Below are 27,539 nucleotides of genomic sequence, written 5' to 3' on the forward strand. Positions count from 1 at the left end.
TCAAATAGTGGTGACATAGTGGGTAGGAAGGATTTTTAGCCAATTTTTAATCGGGAATCGTTTCAACAATGAAATCAGAGAAAATTGGCAAACTCTGATAGGAAACGATCAACCAGGAGTCACAAATCCTGGTCTGACCAGCAGCATTACAGATATACTCAGAAAAATTCTTTTCAATCGAGGTCAGCTCAAGGGATCGAACTCGGCGCCTCTCAGTGTTAAGCAGAAGCTTAACCACCGAGCCACGCTGATTTGGTTCTCGTTGAAATACAATTTTATGAATAACGAACGGGTGATGAAATATTTAAAGTCAGATGTAATCGTCTGATGAAATATTTAAAGTCAGAAAAATCGATTTCGAGTGTCGTTTGACAGCTTTCAATAATCGAATATTATACATATGTATATATGTATATATGTATATGTATATGTACATAGGTACGTGATCGAATCATGTTGAATATAAAAAATTAAAATAAAATAGTATATTAAATTTTTTTGATAAATCTTTGTCATAAATATAGGCATTTTCAAAATAGTAATGTATCTTTGTATGAACATGTGTGTGACTAAGGTGTGTCCAAATCGTAAATCAACTCCAAGTCGACCTTAGAATCAAAGACTAGAAATAGTCGGAAAATAGAAAATTGAAACTAGCGCAAAATTGCTATGTACACACATATACATACATATATATATATATATACAAAGGTAATGAATTTGTTTAATTTTATTATGGTTTTTTTTTTGTAAATCTGTTTTATTGAAATACAATTCTCAAAACTTTTGTCTAAATATTACCTCGAAAAATTACTTTTGATATAACGCAATCTCTGAATTAATGTTTCAAATTTTAACAATTTTATGATTGATATGATTTCTCCATTTCATGCGGATCAATTATTTTTGATTTGATATTTAATTTTTTATAGTTAAATTATCCAAAGTTATGATTAATTCGTTCGACCCCAGATAAAATTAAAAAAGGTGGATGATAAAGATGAATTCTCGAAAGTGAAGAGTTACCAAATAAATATTTTACACAAGTAAATTATGCATGCATATAAAATTCAGTACTTTTGGATCATATTTTCTTTGTAGCTCACTGATAAAGCTATTGTTTAACAGTAGAAAGATCGAGGGTTCAAATCCCGACCGGAATAGAATAATTATTCGATTTATAAATAACGTTACTGGCAAGATCTGGATGGTTATTAAACCCAGATCGATCGTCTCCTGTTAGATTCTGTCATTTTATCTAACTTAATTGCTGTGAAGGATCCAATAAAATAGACATCCTCCTTCCTATTTCTCGCAAATTCATCGAAAATCTGAATTTTTTGCATACATTGAACATTGCATAATGTATTTGGCTATGTATATTTTGAAAGATATACGATTTCATACGATTTCAACTATGTACATTTTGAAAGATATGCTTAAATTGTAATGTTTAATAATATTCTTTAATTTTTATCATTAAATGATTTTTATTACTTAAATTTTTGGTTTTTTAGAAGACGCAATGAATTCAGTCGATAATTTGTTCAAAAGTCACTTTTCTTACATAAAATGTTACTAAAAATATATTAATTTAATTTTTTTTTGGCAAAAAATACATGTGAGGCGCAGCTTTAGCCTCCTGGTGCCCCATCTGTTTTTAAAATCACGATTTGATCCTGTATATATGTATGTATTTTTTATATGTATGCAGGTGTATAAAAATCCTCAAATAAATCAAGCTTGACATTCAAATTAAATTTAATCAAAGTAAATATTAATTAAATTTTGTGAAATTATTGATTTCAATAATAATATTGTGAGATCAAACAGAATGAAAGACATGAAAGGCCATTTAAACAAAAGGCCATAATCAAACAATGGTGAGGTGAATCGAGAAGGTATTTCCTGTTTCGGAGAATTGTGGAACGAAATAGGCGTACAATTAAAAGAAAACGTATTAAACACGGGCTTAAAAGACAAGTCCGTTCCCAACAAAATACCCCTATAACATCTTCGCAGATTAATAGCGCATTTAGCGTTCGTTCGAATCGTAGAATAATTACCGACAACACTTGTAAATGCGTTATAAAGGCTTAACGCGAATTATAAACTTTACGATCGGGTGTTATTTCAGAACCATATAAATTAAATCACCGCCACGTTGTCGCAATTCATTTTTATTACGAGTCGGATTTACAGATTTAGTGAAATCGTAATTAATTGTATTACATAATTGCAAACATTGCTTAATTAAATGGATCAATTTGAAATACTGTAATTAAATGCTGGAGCCCTTAAAGTACTTATTGTAACTTGGAGATTAGGTGATCTTACACCACTGGTTTAATAGCACCAGGACCGGCTCAAAAGTGCAGCTGACTAGGCATCCTCATTTTTTATTTATTTATTTATATATAATTGAAAAAAAATTGGCTCTCTTTGAACTTCTAAAGCATTTTATATTCAATTTCATTTTTCTACTCCAAGTAACAATACTGACTATAAAATATTATGATTTACGAAGAACGCAGGAAGTCGACTTTCAAATATCAACGATTCACAAATAAAGTCATTATTTTAATAAAATATGCTGAAACGCGACGTCAAACGAAATCTTGGAAGTATTGAATAATTAAAAGAATTGTTTTTTTATAAAATTTATTTGAATCGAAAAAATATTATATTCAACTATATCGATATCGTCGTCATAGAAGTTTTGATTTGTTTTCGATGTTCACATCAAACCTTACATACATAGTTACATTAAACCTTACATACAAAGTCTCTTTTAAAATGATATATTAGATTGAAAATTTGTAATCAATTCTTCCATATCGATTGATTACAAATTTTGCATCAGCAAAAGCCAGAAAAACTATTTATTTGAAATATTTTTTTGAATATTTTATTGTTATGTATATTATTGCGTAAATATTATTATATTGTATTACATATTACATTGTAAAAATAAAAAATAAAATGGAAAGAAATTTTTTTTCCAATTTAATTTTATGTAATTCTTAGAATATGTTCCAAAACAACATGTTGCTTTTACAAATTTTATTTTGTTCATTTTTATTAATATTATATATTGAACATAAAACGTGCCTATTTTGTATGAAATTCATTTATTTAATTTTTTTTTAAATATGTTTCTTAAAATAAGTTGTAATTTTATAAAATGTATTGTTTAAAAAACAGGGGGGGGAAGGTTGGGGCTGAAAACCAATCTGCCTACGGGTGCCATGTACCCTCGGGTGGGGCCTGGATAGCACTGATCACCTGATTTCGCGTTCGCGCCAAAAATGCCTCGCCGAACGAATAAACTGCGAACAATAAACCAATAAGGTCTCGCGACCCATCGACCAATGGCCTCTCCGCGCTGAGAGAACACGCTGTATTCTCAGCACATTCGGTGGTTTTGTTCCATGCTTCATTCGCAGCTGGCTGGCCGCCGGATCAAGAGCAATAAACTACTTCTTACACGTTTTTCGCGTCTTTCACTCCGATCTATTTTTTAAATTTGATTTTATTTTGTATTTTTGAATATATTAGCTTAAAAATCAGTGCATTGTTTCGAATATTTTGGTATGTAGCACAGTCGGAGTTGGATGCGAGAGTCTATAAGGGGTTACATCAATATGGAACCACTGAAATCGTTCACAGTTTCCAATTATCAAGTGGTCCGTGGGCGATTATTAGATTTAGGCTATTGGGTCATCCATCGGTTCATCGTTTCGAATCGACCGTAGTCCGCGGGGATAGTAAATCATACGTTGGTCCAGACCGAAATAGAAAAAGTGATCGATCCTAGCTAGGTTTGGAGTGTCAGATTCCAGTGAGTGCCCCATTACTTGTTTCGTTCTTTTCAACCCAAACTTTTGTTCCGTCGTCAATAATAGATTTTTGTTTTTCAAAGTTTTGTGTCGGTCAAAATTTATTAAAGTTACATATATACGTACGTGTGTGAGTGTGATTTTTAATTTATGGCGAGAAAGAAAAGTTGGGTGTATTAAGTGAAAGTTTGACATGCGAATAATATTTAAATTTGTATCGTGCATTTATGAAGAGCTCCAGTTTGATTTATCATTTCTCTGTATATTGGAAAAACTCATTTTAATGAGGTATAATAGACTTTTTACCTCGGGAAAACACGCTACTTTTAACTTTATATATGTATGATACATATTAAGGTACGTTTATATTATCACAACACAACAACAAGGTACAACATTGCACGGAAAAGACTACTTCTATTCATACTATACAGCGTCGACTGTTTTCGGCACGTTCATACTTGTTTTGAAGGAGTGCAAGGTAAAATCAGCTTACATGTACATACTTACATTAGAGAGCGCGACAATACGGCGCAATATTACTCGCGTATGTTGTTATAATTAGAGGTAGGATAGTCACAGCGCTATCCATTGTTCCATTGTTGTAAGTCTTTTGTAAAAAAAGGTTAGGCAAACGTTTAACAATGCATTTACAACCTTTGAACACCTTCTGGGTCCGGTGACTAGTTATAATATGACGTTTCCGAAAATATTCATATGCACATGGCAATATTTTCCTTAGTCAAGTGCACTCGCCCCTGGTACCCCGACATTTACGCGACACTCAGAAGCGCCCCTACATTACCACTCGGCGACAAAACCGCGCACCGACAAAACTGCCCTAACAAAAAGCGCTTGGCGACTAAACTGTGCCAGAATATATGGAAAAATTTAAATATCAATTTCGACTTCAATTTGATTACTATAACTAAAAAATAATCTATTATTAATTTCCCGATTTCAACGTTAACTTAAGCAACGCATTGGGGCGCATGCGGTGAAGTCATTACGCATGCTCTTGTATCCTACGAGTTACTATTATACTACTAATACGAGTTATATGGAAAAATGTCCACCACACGCCACTGATACATATGTACATCCATTTACCAAAACCACATGTACATTGGGGGCGACTATTTCTTAAGTCGATATTGATATTTTAATATTTTCATATATTCTGGCGCGGTTTTGTCGCCGAGCGCTTTTTGCTGGGGCGGTTTTGTCGGCGTGTGGCGTCTCTCGTGGTTGTGTCACTATCACGCCACATCATGCGTGAATATTTCTACAGTGGCAAAAGAATGCCGGTTCTGCTTGATACGTTTGGGTGACATCATCATATAATATATGTACATATATAATATCGCTATTCTGTCTGTCTGTCTGTCTGTCTGAGATAACGCTCGCCGTACTATAACACTGCCAAAAAGTATACGAATATAATAACAAAATAAAAAAAACTTCTATATATACTGTTTGTTACGAATGTTTCCACTAGGCAAATAGACGGCGCAAAGTCTCTGAGCGTTAACCGCCATCTATTGAAAATTTATTTAATTAATTAATTTTTCTATTGGTGTTTTATATTGTTTACGTGTAGGTAGGTAGGTAGTTTTTACCATTTTTTTTAATCTAATATATAATTTCGAAAGACACTTTGTATTGTTGGTTCGTAAATCCGTGACATCATCGAACAAATGATTCGATGTTTTTCGATTCAAAGGATTCGTAGTCCCTGGGGGCGCAGGCACCGCCGGGCCAAAGGCGCTGGAGGGGGGGGGGCGCCGGATTCTGGTATGTATATCTAATATATAATTTTGAAAGAGACTTTGTATTGTTGGTTCGTAAATCCGTGACGTCATCGAACAAATGATTCGATTTTTTTCGATTCAAAGGATTTGAAGTCCCTGGGGGCGCAGGCGCCGCCGGGGCCAAAGGCGCTGGGGGGGCCGCCAGATTCTGGAATACATACTCGTATAATCTCGAAAGAGACATATATGTATGTTTGTTTGTTCCTGACAGTCAATTTAATAAAAAAAAACAAATGAGTATTCAAATAAATTTATATAAAATAAAACTATTCAAATAAATTTAATAAAATGTTTACTATTAGATTAGTCGAGTTTTAAGCGGTTTATATTACAAATACCGAGCGAAGCCGGGTAATACAGCTAATTAAATATAAATATATTTAAAAGGTATTTGAAAAAAAAAATTACCGTGTGCGGATTGAACACAGAACCGACACATATTCTTTAATTTAATAACTTAATATGCCTACCTACACCCATGCGATGATATTTTATCGGGTACAACACTAGTGTATTATGTTGGGTAATATGAACAGATCGTGTTGCTTACTGTTGTTACGGTACGTCACAAACACATTACGGTACATATTAATGTGTCCATATAGAATGTAATATAAAATATTTTTTATACCGCTGTTTATGTGCAGTTGCCGGCTTGAGTTGTACTAGTATAAGCGAACCTTAATTGAAAACCCTACAACTAAACTTAAATATGAAATTTTACATAAAAAGTGAATAATTCTAAAAAGTAAAATAAAACTGAAAATAACAAAATTTCCCGTAAGTGGTTAGACGAAGGTTGTTGTTAGAGAGGTGTCGAAACTTTGTTTTACATCATTATGGGCATGAAAGTTTTGAAGCCCGCCTGCTTCATGTTATAATATTGATCATCAAAATATCTAATACACACATTAAAATAATTGCGTGCATTAACTTGGTCGACGCTAAACGAAATTCTATGCGGTTTATGTACGTACAGTTGACGGCTAGAGTTGTATCGGTAGAAACGAACCTCTAGTGTTTTTTTGTTAAGATATTTTTTGACGGCCGTGTCTACACTATAAAGTACATACATATGTAGAGGAATTGGAAATCATTATTTTTTTTATTAGAAAGTATTTTCGAGAAAATGTTAAATTATTATAAATTCTAAATTAAAGTATAATATATATAAAGGTGGTGGAAACGTAAAAATTTGTCTGTACACAAGTCCCTCGTCGAGTCTCTGGACATGACGTTTGTCGTAGCTATCTACATATGTATGTATGTATGTATAGATACGTTATGAGAGACAAATCTTTTGGCTTTGTTTCTGAATCTTTTAACGAACAAAAATTCTTTTGTGAAATGAAATTTTGGCATCATATCTGTAATACAAACACGTATGTATATAACTGAAGCTCATTCTTAAAAAAGTATCGTGTCCTTGAAAGATAGCGACGAACACAATTGTGTAGAATCATCTGAAAGATTCTCCTGTGTTGTGAATCAAAGGCATCATCAACGAGAAACAACAGTGATCGAAAAATTGTTGGAAATTATTCTGCAGACAATTTTTCACGTGAATTATTATTGTGTAAGATTGTTTAATTCGATTGTTGTAAAACTCACTTTAATACAAGTCAATGGTTTATCACGAAGAAGAGTCGGGGTGGTTAATTAGGCGAATTACAAAATCCCTTTTTGATTAAATACAAGTTGTTTACTTAGAACCGACAGGCAAGTACGAAGAGGAAAATAGGATGAGATGGGCAAAATAGGATTGGAGCCTTCTCCGGAGATAGAAATTTCATTACAAGAGTCTCGAACATTCTGTTCCTGTCCGGTTCCGCTATTTGGTCCACCACTTCCGCCCTCAGGGAGTTTTGATTTTTCAGAGCGTTTGCCTCACTGTAAGTTGATTGTAGGGTGCCTTTGAAACGATGGTACGAAACAAATGTAAACATACTAATAATACAACCACATTTTATATACATACATAATACAACGGTAGATTTCGTATGTAAATTATGTAATACATATAATAATAAATTCACCCGGACGTAAATCTCTTATACAATTTACACGTTTGGTTAAATTCAGTTGGGAATTGAACGGTTAATTATGTATATTGGGTGATTATATTTTAAGCTTTCGCTAAATGTATGTATGTATGTTTGTGGATACGTACAATACGTGTTAAGCTGGCGAAAAAACTTTATATTGATCTTGAGCGTGAACAAACTGTGTTCTCGAACAAAATTTGGGTAATGAACGTCGAGATGTTCAAGTTGAAACTCTTAGAATAGTTCATTAAACTAAGTATATGGTTAATAGGCGGTTAATTACCGATTAAAGTTAATCATCCCCATTCATCCACTTCTGTGTGATGTTACTGCGATTCAGTGGCTCTTATTCAATAGTACATAGTTATATCATATATGTACTATACATATATAAATAATATACTAAATAATAATATGAGCTGTTATACTTTATTAATTAGACTGAGCAACAAAAACTCACGTTTTTGAGTTACCAGAGTGGAGATTACCAATCTTTACTAAGTGTGACCCACTGAATTCGAATATGATAATGATCTTTGTTGTTTAGTGATTGTATACGAGATATGAGGGTTTAAAAAAATGCCTCACAGAGTACAGCGGTCGGATTACATGCCATCTCACTTACACCAACGCTATCCGCGTTAAAAATGTGTACACAACGAAAGCATTTCTATCGCAATTACCGCCTGAGTTATTACGTTTAGATAAAAAAAATATTGAGATATAAAACCAGTCCTTATAAACGTGGTGAAATAAAAAAATTGGCCAAATAAATGCAAAACAGCACGGAGAAAAAATCCGTAAAAAAAATATATTTTTGACTTTTAAAATTTGCTAGACAATTAATTATAAGTATTTTAAAGCAATGAAATATCACAATCAATAGAAAAAACATCTGACTATTGATTCCAATACTCACTTTGAGCACAGCAATACTAGATTTTGAGTTAAAGACCGCAAAAGCCAAAAAACTGTAAAAATCACGCATTTTTTTAAACGCTCATATATCGTAAACGATCACCAACCAACAAAAATCATTATCATATTCGAATTCAGCGGATCACTCTTAAATATTGGTTAGTATCCGCTCTGGTAATTTTTTTTGTTGCTCAGTGTTATTAGTCAATCAATATTTGGCAAAACATTAAATATAATATTATGCGTTTAATAATATTTAAAAATGCTGGTGGCTTGTAATACGTTTATTTTGTTTTTTTTTGAGATTATGGATATATCGAATTAAAAAAAATGATAACAATTTGTGAATGAAGTCAAACAGAAATAGTGTTTTCGGAACTGAAAACTGAACTTCCTCCACTTTCAAATATAAATCATATTATAAGTCTGTCTACGACTGTTAAATATGTATTTTAATAAATTAATAGATTTGATACACGAGTTGATAGTATATTATAATCTACTTCTTAGGATTTTTTTCGTATAAAATAAGTGAAATTTTGCTCTGATAACCAACAAAAAAATAATACGTAGACATAAAAAAAGGTTTATTGTATTTTATAATAAAAAGGCTACTTGAAAGAATAAATCTTCTTGCCACTTATGTACGCTATTCTTATTTTTTATATCATATTGTATTGGATTTGGTTGATGTGCGTTAGGTCGTTTTAACTTTTCCAAAAATAATCAGGCAATGGACAAGTAAGCAATTTGTATTTTATATATATTCATTTGTATATATTTATATCAACATAATAGAAATTTGAATCTATCATATATAAAAAAAACAATCATAAAATAACTACATATAGATATGATGTAAAGAATAGGTTATATATTATATAAACTATATTCAGAAGTTTTGAGCCAATTATTTTGAAATATATCTGTATACAGTTTTAAAGTTAAAGTTTTTATTTATAAATCGGATTATTGAAGAATTGAACAGCAAATAAAATCACTAGGAACTTCAAAAGGAAACTCGAAATTCGTCTTTTGAGAATGACTGATTTATGGGGACGCTTTAATACGTGAAATCGACTATTTACATGTCAAATGCTACGTTCAATGCGTAACTGTGCGAAACTGTCAATATTCCCGCTATAAATCAACGTCGATCTCGGAAAAGCGGGTAAAAAGTGATAGTTTTCCAATTTGATTTTTCCTTACATGCGTCGACGCGCCATAGAAGTCGAAACAAACGCTCGGTTCACCCCATAACATATATTTAGATACTGGAATTGGAAGTATTTTCGTCGATCCGTCAATGAAAGTAAACGAGAAAAGAAAACAACGACATGATGAGGAAGCAAGCCGATTTTAATAGGACCACCACTTTGGTTAGGCGTGCGTGCTAATGTGTCACTTCCGGTAGTGTGGGAGGGTCGTTTTTATCTAACGATGACATTTTCTTCCGGGAAAAAGGATTTTCTTTTAAAAAAGACCTACAGATCCATCCTCTTCCTATCCTTTGTGTCTCCGTTTTATTACAACTTGTAGTAGTATGCAGTATTGAAAGTTTCACAAAGTGAACAGGCTTCATATTCCATATGGGAAACTATTCAGTAGTTCATCGCGCAAAGCTTTTACATGGAGTATCATTATAAAAGCACTATGAAAAAAATCTACATTTATGAGACATGATATTGATTATATTCGAGTCAGGTTGTTGGTTCGTCATGAAAATATTTGAGAGCAATTACAAGCTGAATATTTTTATGATGATGTATGACGATAACAAATAACAATAAAGCCTTTCTTTATTTAATTTACAATTGTTTTTTTTTATACATTGTCGTTTAGATATTATATTAATCGCTTAATCAAATACAGCAAAAAGAACACGAAAATTTACAGTAGAAAAGAATAGAAAGTTTAAAATACGAATAGATTTTTTTTTAATTGATCCATTATTCCGTATTAAAAATCAATCTCAGTAATGTGGCTAACACGTATTTTTGTCAAATATATTTAGTTTTAAGCCACATGAGTGATTTGCACATCATTAATATAGGAAATTTTTTAATTTTTAAAATAATATATATGTATATTATAGTCCAAGTGTGTAGTAATTCATGAACATACATAGTTAGTTCATACACGAACTATTTGTTTTAGTTTAAATATAAACAGTTCAATAGAAACAGCTATCGTCATAAAGACTCACCAGGTGTCGCATGAAACTTTAAGCTGTCAAAACTTTTGAGACTTCAAAACTAAGAGTATATAAAAGGAAAATGCTATGGAAACCACATTACAACGTTGCTAATACCCGTTTCAAGCATACATTCATACCTTCATATAGAGGATGAGACAAACGATTGAGAATACTTAAACATATATGCCTTAATTAAAATAGTTTGTGCATGAAAAAAATATATTTCACAGTTTGAAAGTCGTATTTGCTTAACTATTGAGTATTCAAATCATGTTTATGAATTTATAAAGCATATTGATCGCGTTGTGAGAGCTGTAGCAGCCTACCGCTTTGGATGAACCAACCACCATTGGTTTATTAACCGTTTATGATATGCATTCAGTATTTTATAAATATATAATATAATTTGCGACACACGAAGCCTTTTCGTGAGAGCTTTAATTTGCGGCTGGCCTAATGTGGATTGTGGCTAAGCGATCGTTATCTACGTATAGTGATTTGAATGGAATGTCCTTCGAAAGGTCAAAGTTTTACTGCCCTATTGTCGGTGATTTTACGTCTCTATCAACCGAGTGTAACCGCTGAATTTAATGATTTTTACCTTCACATTGTAATTTTTACGGAAATATTCAAAATAGCTTCATTCGTATGCCTTGAGTTAAATTAAACGTTCGTCAGATGGAAGATTGCTAGTTTTATGTAATTTATTTACTCGTATTTTTGTACATACATACATATCGCATTCTTAAAATGGTTATAAGCCAAAAATTTGGTTAAATTGAGTTATATTGAGTTATCCCATATCTCTATCCTACTCCTTTCCTTTTGGGCATGCTTGGGTATAATTCCCTTGAACTTCGGAGAAACTTCTCGTTAATTCGTTTCGTTCTCCAGCTATTGCGTGGTAATACGTCATGCCCGTTGTTGCTGGAACAGTTGGGACTTTATGTCCCTAATAATTATGTGCGTGGTAGACATCATCATTTAATGGTTGTACCTGCTGCTCGCACAGTTCTTTTTCGAATGGCTCCTATTCCAAGAGCTATTCGACTTCTCAATGAAATCGTTGCTGCTGTCCCTGAATGTGATATTTTCCACCTTGGGGAGCGTAGATTGTCGGATATTATCTTAACATATTTATCTGGTAACCTGCGCTCATCATTACTTTCTTAATTTGAATGTGATGAATGAGTGGAATCTTAATCTACTCTCTTCCATTTGGGCCTCGCTGTGATTTTATTTTTTATTCATATTTTGTTTTATTTTATTTTATTTTTTCTTTCTCTTTTGTACATTTTTATATACTATTTTAATTTTGCTCAGTGTAAACAAAGAATGGGATTTATGGATTTTATTTTTAATTTTTACACTTTTGTTATTTTTTTTTTCTCTCTGAATGATGTATTATTTTCCTTTTGTTACTTTTTTTTTATTATTTTATTTTACCATGTTTTCTGCTTTTGCTTTTTTCCTTTATTTACAGTTTACTTGTTTTTATATCATGTTTTTATATCTTTTTCAAATGTAGGCCATTGTGGCGCATTAGGTTCTTCCTGTAATGCCACAATGGTCCAAAACTATTAAATAAATAAATAAATAAATATATCTGCCTATACATAATTGATTTTAATATTTTAGTGTTGAGTATCTATACTTTGAATTGTTGGTAAAATTTTATTTAGTCGTGTCAAACGTCCGCCAAACTTGTGATTCGTTATATGTAACGAAATAGATTCGTCCTGGGTGCGTTTGTTACTTGTTGGAGATCAATTGTGGTCTAATCAAAAGCTTTATTGATAAATTTTTGATTGGATATTACTCAAAAAGGTTTATTCTAATAAATATAATTAAAATTTTACCAAAAATAGAATTAATTTTTTAGAAATTTTGACTAGAATATCCAACCCCGAGTTACCACAATTTCACATATGTTTTTAAAATAAATCTCCGCTCAACTCCGTCATGCTTTTAATCAATTATTTAAGTTGAACTATTCAACTATAAGAAACTGCAAATATTTGATGCTACGAACAGCCAAAAAATCTTCATTTTTTAAGTTAAACTTGTATCTTTATTTTGTCAACTGCTACACTGATAAACAAATTTCAACCTTTTTTTGTATCATCATTGCAACTTTACTTTTCCTATACTTTTCCCCACTGAATACGAATATGATAATTAAATATATATCAATCAAATAGTTTTTCTATGCAAAATGCAATGAAAACTCAGTTCTGTGCGGAAGTAAACTACCACTTCAGGTCCATGGCTTTGTATTAAAATCTCACAATATCTTGAACTATTATATAAATGTTTCGAAAATAAATTTTCAGCTTATTATGTGCTACAGTTTTTGAGATATACATAGCTTTTTTAAAACAAAGTGAGCGAGGGTCTAGGCAGATCTGCAAACGGCCACATTGTGCGACGGTAACTAATTAGCAGAAAATAAATGTCAAAGAAACTTACAATTTGACGCGATATGCACCAGACAAGTACGAGTATACGAGGCTACAAATAGTATAGTAAGTAGTTTTAATATAATTTTAGATGTCCCAGTTTCGAGGCTGTGGTGTAATTACGCTCTCGCAAGTCAACGGTACGCGAGGGCTTCAAAGTCTATGAAGGCTTCCAAGGCTTTGTGCACGTGGAAGTGCCAGTTTCTAGTCGTAGAAATATCGTTTATAAAGTAAATTTGCTACGAGCTGAGTGTTTGTATGCACTGTCACTGAATGTTTAGATTTTGAACATTAAACTTTAAAGAGGAAATGGCAGCAAGCTACGGCGCCTGCAAAGGAAACTTTCGATATGTTTGAATTTGCACTATTGTCTTGTCAGAATCGGCCATAATTTAATATAACTTTTTAACCAATAAGATCAATATGCATATGTACATACTATTCTATATTTCAAATTTAAAAATGATCTGCATATTTCCAGTTCCAGATTTACAGAAAGATGCTTAGACTTAATGTTATCGCTTTTATTAAAACGGCTGTTCGAAATATGTTAGAAAGATCTGGTGAATATTTATTTCAGTACTATTTTATTTCGGAGTAGGCCAGTAGTTCTGAAAATATGTACATTTCTAAATCGGTTATCGAAAATGTCTCTTGGCCTACATATATATTACTCTTATGGAATTTGAGTAGGGATTACAATTTACCGTCAAATTTCATTTATCGGTAAACGCTAAATAATTTCTCTCATTAATGGTTTACCGCTTTTTACCGGTAAATAGAAAAAAGTTATTGTAGATTAGATAACTGTGGGTGGTTACTTTTCCTAACAATGTAAATATAGATTCAAATGCAAAAAATTGAAAAAAAAAAAAGTTAAATAATGTCATATGAATACATACATATGTACATATAGTACATTCGTAATAACCCCACACAAAAATAAAAATTAAAAAAAAATTGACGTCGTGTCGATAAAAATTTCAGTAACCGATACTAAGTTTCAGTTCGATAGGACTAACGGTGTTCAAAAAATCCCAAAATACACAGACTCACAGATACACACACAGACACACACACACACACACACGATTTCTAGATCATGAAAACGTGATTAGTTATCGATTCTGAGTTCGAATCAGTCAAAACCTCCAGTTCGAATTTTCGCATGATCACAAATCTTCATCTATTGTTACTACGTACATACATAGATAAAGTAAAAAAATAACGAGCGGAGACTATTCAATCTTTATTAAATTTGACCCATTGAATTCGAATCTGGCAATGATTTTTGTTTCTTTCTCTTCATTGATGAGATATGAGCATTTAAAAAATGAGCAATTTTTAGATTTTAAAATCAATTAAAATTCACTAGATCATTAATTACACGTATTTTAAATCAATAATAGAAAAAAAAAACCCGATAATTGATTTCACTACGCACTTTTGGCACAGCAATATTAAATTTTGAGTTAAACGAAAAGAAACCAAGAAAAACCATTGTCACGTGGGTTAAACTTAGTAAAGATTGATTAGTCTCCGCTCCGGTAAATAAAAAACGTGATTTTGTTGCTCAGTGTAATTAATAATCATAATTGAAACAAGTGTCTGATCACATTTATTACGACTTGGTTGGTCTGTGTTGCCACTCTTAACCATGCATCAGTGTAGCCACTCTTACAAGAGAACCATCGAACTGACAGAAGGCTCACTATTCGCTACAACTTATTACAATGAGTTACTATGTTACCATTGTATTAAAATTCAAGACCTACAAAAAAAGAGAAATATGATGAGTTTGCTGTCTATTCATCCCGCCCAAAATTTTAGTCAATTTAGACATTTGAAACTGAAAATAAACCAATTCCTGACTACCCAATCCACAATACGCCATTTGCATCGATGTTTAATGCAATATTATGTAATAATATGCTTGTACATATATGTACTCAATTCGTGATAAAATAATTGTCGTTAAATGGAAAATGGTTAAATGGTTAAATAATTGTCGTTAAATGGTTTTTTATTAAATAAAATATTTTTCCAAAATTATAAAAAAAAATCTATTCCTTTGCGCCAATAGATTTTGAACCAAGTCGTATAATTGAAAGCCGTTCAATTTTATGACGAGAACACAATTGTCGAATGCATAAACGAATTCTTATATAGTCACTCATTCGAAATTTTATTCACTTAAAAGCTTGTCACGTTCCGAGGATTCGCCAGGATGAGTCGCCTGACAATTAATCCTCGTTTTATACATTAAAGTATCGACAACACGTAAAGGCCCTAAACGACTTTTCCAGGGTCGTAAAATAGCGAAAGAATATACATATATCGACACGCTTTAAAGTGTCGTTCGCGAAAGAGACTCGCATTTGCCTTTGATCGGTGGGGCGGGGTTTGAGTAAATGGTATGGGTAATCAAGCACCTTTAGTGTTCGAATAAATATCTGATTTTATAGCTTTTCGCGAAGGATAAATCTCTGTCGATAAGGCGACTTATACGATCGGAAGGGGAGCTCCTGAAAGCCGGCTGAAATTCCCGCACAACCTGCTGTTTAATAAAATTGAATCTTACCATAAAATTTGTCATAAAGATACGATTAAATGAGTGGCGTCTCGGAATTTTTGTTCTCGTGGTGTTAAAACAGAACAATTGTTCCGTGACACTTGTTTAGGTGTTTCGTTTTATATATAGAATATATATGTATCGATGTAAATACATATGTACTGTATTCAATATATGAGGATTTTACGTTAAAAGAGAGCGCCTTGTGTCGTTTACATACGAACCTTTCGTATATCGAGGTACGTAATATATCGTTTACTATGCCTGCTTCTATTCCTCGCACGAATTGTGCGATTCATTCAGAGAAAAGCTTGTATTAAATCAAAGACTATTTATTGTTCTACTTGGGATTGAGAGACTTCAAGATCTATTAATTTCCCAAAATAAAAAAAAAACATTTTCCTGTTGAATATTATTGAATATATGTATGTAGGTATAGAAATTGTGTAAGAATTTTTGAAATCGAAACTAAACAGCTTTTGAGAATCTAAGCTATTATTATAATATATCGCAAAATTAATGAAATATATTTGAACCATGGAAACAAAATAATGAGGAATTACAAATATATTCGGATCTAATGAGTATGAATATGATATATACGTATGTATGTACATATGTACAGGGCCGGCTCAAAGGTACGGCAGACTAGGCACGTCCCTAGGGGCGCCATAGCCAAGGGGCGCTGCGAGACACCTTATTTTTCATTTTTTTGGCTATAAAATTAAAATAAAAAATTTGGCTTTCTTTGAACTTATAAAACATTTTATATTCAACTTCGTTTTTTAGTAATCATATCGATTGACTAAAAATTACAAAGCTTGCAAAAGGCTTTTATTTGAAATCTTTTTTGACAGTTTTTGAATATTTTATTATTATACATATGTATATAATTAGGCAAATATTATATTATATTGTAATAAATTTAAATTCAAAATAAAATATGTTCTACAATAACAAGTTCCTATCTCAAATTTTATTTTATTAATTGCCAGTTTGTTATTATAACGTGCCTATTTTGAATAAAATTTGTCAATTTATATTGTTTTTTTCTTTATATATTTTACTTCAACTTTATAAAATTTATTACTTAAAAAAATTGTGGGGGGTGGGGGTTGAAAACCAATCTACCCTCGGGCCGGGCCTGCATATGTACATACATACTCTTACGTATCGCTCCCCTTCTGAGTTCCCATACTCAAATTGAAATGTTCACACGGTAATACATTGGAATAAAGTTACTATAAAATTTCGATAAGACAAAATATTTGCGATGTGACAAACATTGACATCATCGAATCGATTGTATAAACCGCACTTCAGTGCGACATTCTGTCAGTATATCGAGTTCAATCAGTTTTTCAAGCTCTTAATAAATAGTTCATTATCTACGCGTCTCTTAACTTTGTTGTTCAAATATTAAGTTCAAGATCAAATTGTGTACATACCTATAGGTTAAAATATAATACAAATATTCAATTATTAAAGATTCCCTTTTATTTCTAATAAAATTGTGATAGAACGTGACAATGTGTACATACATATGTATGTAGCTTGTTGACTATTGTAAAAGTTATTATATAATTATCGAGATAGATATTTGAAGTATGTACATAATTATGTTATATTTCATAATTGTAGTATTTTTGATTTTACTAGTTGATTAATTCGCAGATATCAGTTTGTTTTATTTTAGGATTTAATAATTCTTTTATTTTTTTGTGTTATCATTCATATATGCGGTCGTCTAAGTGATCGTTGTATACAGGCGGCAATTTTCGGAAAAACGTCCAAAATAATGAATCGATCATAACATGTCATTAATTTAATGGAAGGACATTTTCCACGTAAGCGACATTCGATTTTCTCATGAGAGCATTTTTACATCGTTCCGATCGCACGATGAAAACTGATAAAAATTTGTAATTTTCGACAATTTTATCGTGAATATATGTACATACATACATACATACATATGAATATACAAATGTGGTACTTAATTTAATATTATATTTAAAATATACATTAATATAAATAACTAGCCGATTTCCCAATGTTGTCCCAGGCGAGTGAGTCTAAAGTCTAAAAGTCTAAAGTATAGTTACGAAATAGTACATATTTTCCACCTTGGAGAGCGTAGATTATCGGATATTATTTTAACATATTTATCTGGTAACCTGCGCTCATCATTACTTTCTTAATTTGAATGTGATGAATGAGTGGAATCTTAATCTACTCTCTTCCATTTGGGCCTCGCTGTTATTTTATTTTTATTTATATTTTGTTTTATTTTATTTTACTTTTTCTTTCTCCTTTGTATATTTTTATATACTATTTTAATTTTGTTCAGTGTAAACAAAGAATGGGATTTATGGATTTTATTTTTAATTTTTACACTTTTGTTATTTTTTTTTCTCTCTGAATGATGTATTATTTTCCTTTTGTTACTTTTTATTTTATTTTACCATGTTTTCTGCTTTTGCTTTTTTCCTTTATTTACAGTTTACTTGTTTTTATATCATGTTTTTATATATTTTTCAAATGTAGGCCATTGTGGCGCATTAGGTTCTTCCTGTAATGCCACAATGGTCCAAAAATATTAAATAAATAAATAAATATTTCCATACATATTTATGTACATATATCAAATTTGGCGGTTCTACAATTAAATTTATAAGACTATCTATATTCAGCGTCAAGAGGTTTAATTTTTTTATTATTATTGGTCAAGTTAATATACATATGTACATATGTAGGTGCAAACATTACGAAATACATACATACAAGCAAATTCTTTGAATCGGACAAATTTGCTCTTAAAATAATGATGAAAATTCGCAAAAAAACGGGCGCAAAGGATGAGAGATATTTTCATCAAAGGCCTGGCGAAAAATTCACATATTCGAAATGCTTTCGAACGTGGACAAGTTAAATATTTATTGACATTAAAAAGGACGTCAGAGAAATTCCATTTCGGACGGCTGAATCCATTCAATTGTATACTCGTTCGACCGCAACAAAAAAACTACATAAAACATGGTGTCGACACATTGCAGTATATGTATATATTTTTTGTAAATTTCTAAGGCAAGATTTAATGTAGGGATTTAAATTTTGGTATACGATAACAATAAAATTTAAAAGTATTATATAATATTTCGGGCACGCTATGAGGGGGTGGCAATTATAATACGTGAGAATTGTCACCTGTTGAAATTCGTCAAGGACGGGACTAATTGAGGACTTTCAGTTACTTGGTGGACGGTTCAAAGAGGCCAGTAATCATTCTCGGTACTGTTTCAGTCGAAAGAACATGAAACCAGTCGATTACATGCCGTGAATAAGTAACGAGGTGGTGTCATTGTGCCAAAGAGAAAATGTGTATACATATGTACATACAATACTTACATTGAAAAAAATGAAAGCATAGATCTACATATATAAATGTAGTATTTATAAAAAAAAAAACAATAAAATTCATACAAACATATTTTAATCTACATATATAATTTATAAAAATAAATACAAAAATACATATATTTTTCTATTTCAAACCTAACAATATAAGAATGTATGTATTATAAATATAAATATATCATTGCATAATCATATAGCCATATGTATAACATACATATATCACATTTATTAAAATTCTTGTTTTTTTTGTTTAGTTATACAATGAAAAATCTTCACGTAAAATTTTAAATGAACATGTAGTCATTAAACTGATAGTTACTTTATGTGCTGAGTATATGTAATTATTTGGCCACCTAATGTATAATATATAAGTATATGCACGACAAATTTCGATAAAATTTGTGTTTTTGAAATAAATAATATTCATTTGCATAATATAACGATGTATATAATTATATGAAGAATATATACATAAATTGTATAAATACGTATTCAGGTGGGTAAAATAAAATCTTACCATTTGGTTTTCAAAACATGCGTACTTATTCAACATAATTTATAAAATATACAATGTGAAAAAATGTAACAAAAAGCTATTCAGTTAATTTTTATGTACATATATATATATATATATATATAGGTATTATAATTTATCTGTAATAATTTTCAATTATTTACCAATTTAACTTCATTAAATGATCATTGGAAAATTATTGCATAATCTCAGGCGACAAAAGAATAATACTACATATAATAAAATAACAATTCGGCAAATTTAGCCAGCATCACTCGACTTATAAATAATATTTACTTCACTGCGGCTAAAAAATTTATAAATATAACTAATTAATGATCAGTGCGCAGTATCAAACAAGTTTGTCTTGAACGTCGACGGCTATATTTTATGGTTGCTGAGGTGAAATAATACCGAGTAATTAAATTATCATAATAATTTTTATTCAAAAATCGAAATATTCAAGGATTCCATTTTTAATCGCGGTGAATCCATCGATATTATATTAAAAAAATGTTTTGCTTAAAATATATTTATATAATTAGTAATAAATTCCTTACATCGTATAATGTTATAAATATCATAAGATCGATTTCGTATTTTAAAAAATGTAATTTATATAAAAATATGTGCCATGTTCAACGATTTTCACCGAAAATGGCCGGCCAATTAAGAATTTACAATACCATCGACGTACCAATTAAAATTTTGAAAAACGTTTCAGTCTGTATAAGCACAACCGCAAAATCATATTTATTTGGCAAAATAGGAAAGTCTACAAATATTACATTATGTATGAGTTATTCTACCTATACATAAAGCAATTCGCTGCCTGTGAATTTCCGATGCTAGGTTTATCTAACGTTGATGAGCTCCCACACGGTGATCTGGTCCATAGTCTTCTGGATGGCGCACTTCATTTGCTCCTCAATGATGGGAATTGCCATACTCTTTATGTGACCGGAAACCCATGTTGTGATAGTGGACACGAGCCAATTTAATGGACCTAAACCAGTAATGTGAATCTCGAAGTCTCTGAAAACACACCGTGAAAATTATAAAATGAAGCATAATTATATCATCATGATTTACAGCCATTCACCACCCACTGCTGGACGAAGGCCTCTCCAACATGCTTCCATTTGTCTCTGTTTTGTACAACTCTCATCCATCTTCATTGCGGACTTCATTTCACCTTTTTACATTCTCTCGGGTACCATTCTAGCACCTTTTTTATCCATTATTTTAGCTACGTGACCCACCTTTCCCATTTCAATCTCTTCATTATCTCCATAACATACATATATCCACTACCCTTGTTATTCTTCTCACCTACGTATTCCATTTCCTTTCTCTCATTTTTATGCCGAGCATATAGCGTTCCGTACTTCTTTGAGTGCATTGGACTTAGTGTAATATTTTGGCATTCAATGTCTATGTTTCACATCCATACGTCATCACTGGCAAAACATATTAATCGAAGATGTTTTTCTTAGCAAAGTAGCATTTTTGATTTAATAGATATCTATAGGGTGAAAACGATAAAATCTGACAATACGAGTGGGTGGCGGAAAGTCCAACACATAAGCCTACTAGCTATTAAACGTCACCGTCTTCACAAATTTCGCAAATTTAGAAATGTTTATTACGCTTATTTTTCACCATCAAACTATAAAAATCGATTGAAATTTCCATCGTTGACCAAACCGCGCAAAATGGCAAAGTTTCAAAACGATCGAAAGACTGTAGGAATTTTAGCTCAATCGTTGACGAAGTCAAACATAGAAAAAAGCCTTGTAAAAATTGTTACATCTCATGATACTTTTTTAGGTATCATGAGAAGTACTAAATAGCTGGTTTTGAATTGAAAGAAAAAGTAGATTTGTAAAAGAAAGAACAAACAAATATTCATCTTCATATGTGTTGTTTAATGTAAGTTGAGTTACTCAGACTCAACTGAAGAAAACTTGAACTTGATTGGAAAATGATTATTGTGGTATCTTATTTTATACTAATTGTCAATACGGAAGTAGTACTTTTTAAATAGTAGAATCACTAAAACATATGTAGTTTGATTCTGTTTTTGAACTCACTCTATATATTGAATCTTGAGATCGTCGATGACAGCGAAAGGTTTCCACTTGCTGATTCCGGCAGAAACTTTCATGTTGATGATGTTTTTCCATATGGTGGCTTCAATACGACCAGTAGGTCCTATATTCATGAATTTAACACGATATTCATCGAAGCCCACCTACGAAAGAAAATATAAAACATAGAAAACATCGACGTAATCAAAAACCACTGAATAACCAATGTCGAGTAAATAAAAACAGGAAAAAAGAACGGATACGCATTTCACCACGATATCGTATCACGGAATTTGCATATTATTCTATGTTTATTAATAAGATGGATTCGTATTCGGGTCAAGCGAGGATTCTCGCCCTTTATTTATTTTTTGGGCCCATCGAAGCTTCTCAAAATATATCGACATATTCAGACGCCGTAAAATTTTTTGAAACAGCTTGAAACACGCAATTTCAATCGACCACTATCATATTCGCAACTCCCACCTGAAAATCTCCTTTTTTATGCTTGTTCGGCGAAGTTTCAGCACGCACATTAGGCGCAGTCATGAAAGTCATGATAGTAACTTTTTACGAGGTCCCCTTTAAAGCTTAGTGCCGCGGTTCGAGGACGAGTATACGGAAGGGACACGTGAATGTAGAATGGGGTGTTTACCTTCATTTTGGAGAGGCTCATGGATACCATCATGGAGGCTCTGCTGACCCCGAGGGAAAGTGTTACGTCGCTGACTCTATCGATCGTTGACAGGTCCATCAGCTTGCCGTCGTTAGTCTCAAATTCCCCATGTACCGTCACCAAACCTATCTAGAAGTTGTAATATTTTTTCGTTTAAAATGTGTCACATAACTGGAAATTCAAATTTTATTTGACGATTTGATTAGTAGATGTGTAAAATTTTTCACGGTCAGTGTCAAAAACGAGATAACATACAAATATTTATGTAAGAAGGCGGCATGACATCTTTGCCAATGATGGAATTATTAAAATCAGAATTATTAATATATTCTATTTATAGTGACTATCTTCCTATTTAATAATTAAAAAAAAAAACAGGACACTATATGTATATACATACATATATAATTTGTTATGTGTAATAATAATATTCAACGTTACGAGGTCAATGACCGTTTGTTTATAATCGGAAAGTATTACATTTTGTGTAAACTAAACATAACAACTAAACTTTTGTATGGGGTCCGGATTACTTTTTCAGCTATGGATCCGGAATTCTATTTCATTTCCGATTCTCAAATCCTTTTTCAGTTCCGATTCTCAATTCCTGTTTCAGTTTTGAATCCTGATTCCTGTTTCAGTTCCTATTTCCGATCCCTGTTATAGTTTTGATTCCCAATACCCGATTTCTGTTTCAGTTCCGATTCCGATTAATTATTACTATTCGTATTGTAACTTTATTTTAAATCATATCAATTTCTTTCCGAAACCACCCGTTGAATTTTCAACGGGCATAAAACTAGTACATATGTATATATTTTTAACAGAAAACATGTTATTAAAATTAGTAATGACGGTATAGAGGAAAAATTCAAATAAAAAATAATGCGACTCTGAATCGTTTATGAGCCAAAAAAAATTAGATGTTTTAACACTTTGAATGTTGACCAACGCTGATCGGCCTTGTTTTGTTGAATATGTAAAAAATAAACAAGGATACTACCCGCTAAGCCTTTCCAGGTAGCATTGAAAAAAAAAATGCATTGAACATGGGTTGTGTAATCTGTGTCAATGTTTATAAAGACCTTTGACAAAGGAATTTCCGAATTTATAACCATAGCAGAATTTCTCGATGGAAATCCCTAACTGCTGAGTTTTTTAAATTGTGAGCATTAGATTTTAACAACATGAAGACGATGGAACTAGTTTTGGAAAAATACATTAATTAAAAGACTACGTTTGTTTATTTTATATTGTTTCAAGATATATTAGAGATTCTAAACACACCTTTACAAAACTCGAAATCCTCAGCGATAGTTATCTAGGGTTTTTATAGCTGCGTTCTATTGGATTTCTAAATAATTCTAGTTGGAAATGTTGGCAAAATTTTCAGCATGTGTTCATTAGACCACTTAAAATGAGTGTGAAATATTAAAATATTCTTCGTTACCACATCCGTAACGATACTAATCGCGCTCCTCAATATATTGCGCCGAATTGTGACTTTTGTAAGATGATGAATTTTTACCTTTTTACTGAAGTTGGCCTTTAGGTCGGGCAGTTTCACAATTTCGGCGCACTTCTTCAAAAAGTTTTTTCTCACTTCCATGAGAATCATGTCGACGACCATGTTGCCGTTTGATGAGACGCTTGCTACGCGTGTGCTAAACAGCAAAACACGAAAATTCGTTCATAAAAGCAATGATAACTTAATTACAGGGTGGAATCAAATTTAATGTGTACCTGAAAGCTTCTATGAGGGGAGGGCTTCCTCCGAGAATCTCGCTGATGGACGTAGTCCTTTGGAGTACTCCATTTAGCTGCTTGGTCAGCTCTTGTCGCAGGTGATACACCAATTCACTGGAGAACTTGTCAACAAGTGGAAATTTTTCTAAACATAAAACCACAAATTGCTTCCACACAACACATGCGAAAATATGTTTTTTTTAACTAACCGGTTATTTGAATATATTATAGTACTAACCAAGAAGCATTTTATAAAAAATAAATAGCATTTTTATGAAACGAATTATACATGGGATTTCCGGGTCTACGTGACGAGACAGAATGTTAAATTACAGAAAACACAAATATCGGAAGGCAAAGATCGAAAATCGAAAGATCTTAAGTCGAAAGATCAAAAAAAAAGATGCATGGTAAACGGTACATACTCACTTAATTTGCGCGAGCAGGATACAACAGGAACAAGAGGAACATGCTTTTCCTCCCGTATTCTGCGCGTGCACATTAATACGGGAGGAAAAGCCTGTTCCTCTTGTTCCTGTTGTATCCTGCTCGCGAAAATTAAGTGAGTATGTACCGTTTACTATGCACCCTTTTTTTTTTGATCTTTCGACTTAAGATCTTTCGATTTTCGATCTTTGCCTGCCGATATTTGCGTTTTCTGTAATTTAACATTCTGTCTCGTCACGGAGACCGGGGATTTCCACCACGCGGAGTTTAAATATAGTAATAGAAGAAAACAATGCAAATCTCACCGAAAGAATCTTTAGAAACTTCGCTAGTAACGATTTCTTCTCCTCCTTGCCTTCTAGGAACATAATGAGTTACCTAGTTGAATGATTAAGTAAATAATATAAATAAATAAAAAAATGATCCAAGTCAAACAAAATAAAATGTATTTACATCCATGTACCTACATATGTATGTGCATAGTTTTTTTGGAATTTTATCTACTTGACAAGTAATATACTTACACTAAGGATAATTTCTTCTAATGTGATTTTGAAATCATTATTAACTATAATCAAAGAATCATCTTTAATTTCCAATCCAGCATTCCCGCTCAATTTTACACCCGAAAATGCGACACTAATAAAGGAAAAATCATTAAATTAATAATAAAAAAAATGTAAATAATAAGGCACATAATTGCAATGAAGGATACCGAATTCTTCCATCTGCCGTGATTGGTAGTAGATTTTGAAGTGCTGGACACACTGCTTTACAATTAGCTTCTACGAGTAGGGCACCACCTCGTCCATCCTCGGCTGCAGCTCCAGCAGCAGCCTCAACAGTCATCTTCATGACGTTCAGAGACAAATCTAATTTAGACAGGTGAAATGAAGTACAGCCATAAGCCTTCATGTTCAAAAGCGATCTGGGAAATAATATCGACTTTAACATCAGCAATACACTCCATTATGCTACTTTATCACAAAACGCACATTTGATTTCCGTCATTGTCTGCATAAAATACATCGCTCATCGTCAACGGAACGTCATTCTCGAACCTGAGTGAAGATCTCTGAACAGCCTCGTTTGTGAAACCCTTGATGGAAAAAATAAACAAAGGCTTGTACAATGTGTAGGGCTTAAATTATCGTGTTTGTATTGGATTTACATATGTGTAGGAATAAAAGGAGACAAATATTGGTCAACAACTGAAAATCGGATTTGATCGTTAATCGGATGATGCTTTGTGTACATTTTTAAGAAATCTTCTTTTTGATAGGCTTAATAATACATGATTCGTTTGATGTTATATCGCACTATGAATAAAATATGCTTCACCTGTATACCTATGCTTCACCTGGGTGCTTCATAAACGCAATGGGCTACGTTTCGACACCGGTGTGATTGTGTTAGTGCGCGGTACGGCAAGCGTAGTGACCCCCACTCCTTAGCCCGCCGGTCGCTACCTCACCCGTCCCCAACGTTCCCCTCTCGTATCTCGTATGGTGGGCCGAGAGGGGGGAGGGGGGGAGCGGGGAACGCCACTCGCCGCTCAGCCATGCGCGCGCGCGCATTCGCTTGGGGACGTGCTAGCAGCTCGCCACGACTTTTTATTTCGATGCATGCACCCTCCTGTCAGATGATGCGCACGTGCTCATGTTCATGCTCACCAATTCAACCCGACTTTCAACTTCACTTCGGGTCTATTTCGTTGGAGGAATTCGTCCACCTAGACACCTTTTATTTTATTTTTATTTTTTTTTTAATTTAATTTACACCAAGAAGGCCTAACAGGTAAACCCAATGCGCCTTCATGGCCAAAGACAATTATATAAACATATATGTACACCATCCATATATACACAAATACTAACACGTATACACAAATACACATACATACATACATAAATATAAAAATACACATATATACATATACATACATACACACCTACACACACATATATATATATATATATATATATATATATATATATATATATATATATATATATATATATTCACATATACATACATACACATATACATATACATATACATCCATAAACATACAAACATTATACATGCATATACACATAAACACATAAATATACATAAATAAAGATAAATTACTCATATATATAAAAATAAAAAATAGCATACATATATAAATAAAGATAAAACCAACATGCAATACCAATTAATTTACATGCAATACCAATGTTTACGATTCATTTACATACATATGTTTGTATAAATTCAGTATCTTTTCGGAGTTATTACTATATCTATGTACGTAGTAACAATAGATGAAGTTTTGTGATCATGCAAAAATTCGAAAAATTTTAATAATTGCATCTGTGCACATCGAAAGGTTACTCGTCATCTGTTGTGCAATTTATCATTCGAGAAAACGAGAATTACGTTTAAAGCTGCCGTTCTGTTAAGAGGGCTGTACACCTGAAACCTTAATTTTGTTACCGTTCCTTTCTTCAATATATATATTGAGTGTACGTATATATTGAGTGAATGCGACAATATATATCAATATATATATTGAGTGAATGCGACAGTTGCGCTTCGACCAGATAAAACGTATTTTAAATTGACAAAATCGAGGTTTCGTATTTTACTATTTTCTCCTCCAAAACTGGACCAATTTTTAAAAAAATTTCATCATCGGTATAAGAAAGATACTTTCTGTGCATCTATCGGCGTATTTTTTTTTAAATCGACCGTTAAATAAGCACGCTGGACTCGTTTCGTGGGTGTAAAAAAGAGGCGATTTTATAGATGTTTGGCGGCTCC

The 27,539-nt window shown here is 32.2% G+C and overlaps 2 protein-coding genes across 3 annotated transcripts in view; one reads left to right on the forward strand and one right to left on the reverse strand.

The window, feature by feature from the left end:
• LOC143911975 (uncharacterized) overlaps positions 1–27,539 on the forward strand; it is a 104,800-nt gene that overhangs the window by 5,689 nt on the left and 71,572 nt on the right. The window lies entirely within an intron of this gene.
• The window catches only part of LOC143912256 (uncharacterized), a 41,773-nt gene that overhangs the window by 4,819 nt on the left and 9,415 nt on the right, over positions 1–27,539 (reverse strand). Inside the window, exons 2-10 of one of the 2 annotated variants that reach the window (XM_077431531.1) lie at positions 25,727–25,830; positions 25,447–25,659; positions 25,256–25,370; positions 25,037–25,109; positions 24,282–24,429; positions 24,067–24,202; positions 22,518–22,667; positions 21,866–22,026; positions 20,494–20,807 (exon numbers count right to left, since the gene is read on the reverse strand). In XM_077431531.1, coding sequence (XP_077287657.1) covers positions 20,627–20,807; positions 21,866–22,026; positions 22,518–22,667; positions 24,067–24,202; positions 24,282–24,429; positions 25,037–25,109; positions 25,256–25,370; positions 25,447–25,659; positions 25,727–25,830 — 1,281 coding nt within the window. In that variant the 3' untranslated portion in view covers positions 20,494–20,626. Of the gene's footprint in view, positions 1–20,493; positions 20,808–21,865; positions 22,027–22,517; positions 22,668–24,066; positions 24,203–24,281; positions 24,430–25,036; positions 25,110–25,255; positions 25,371–25,446; positions 25,660–25,726; positions 25,831–27,539 lie in introns of those variants that run through there. The other variant, XM_077431532.1, reaches the window with a different exon arrangement.

This window comes from Arctopsyche grandis, chromosome 5 (assembly GCF_051622035.1).
Source record: "Arctopsyche grandis isolate Sample6627 chromosome 5, ASM5162203v2, whole genome shotgun sequence".
NCBI classification, from domain to species: Eukaryota; Metazoa; Arthropoda; class Insecta; order Trichoptera; family Hydropsychidae; genus Arctopsyche; species Arctopsyche grandis.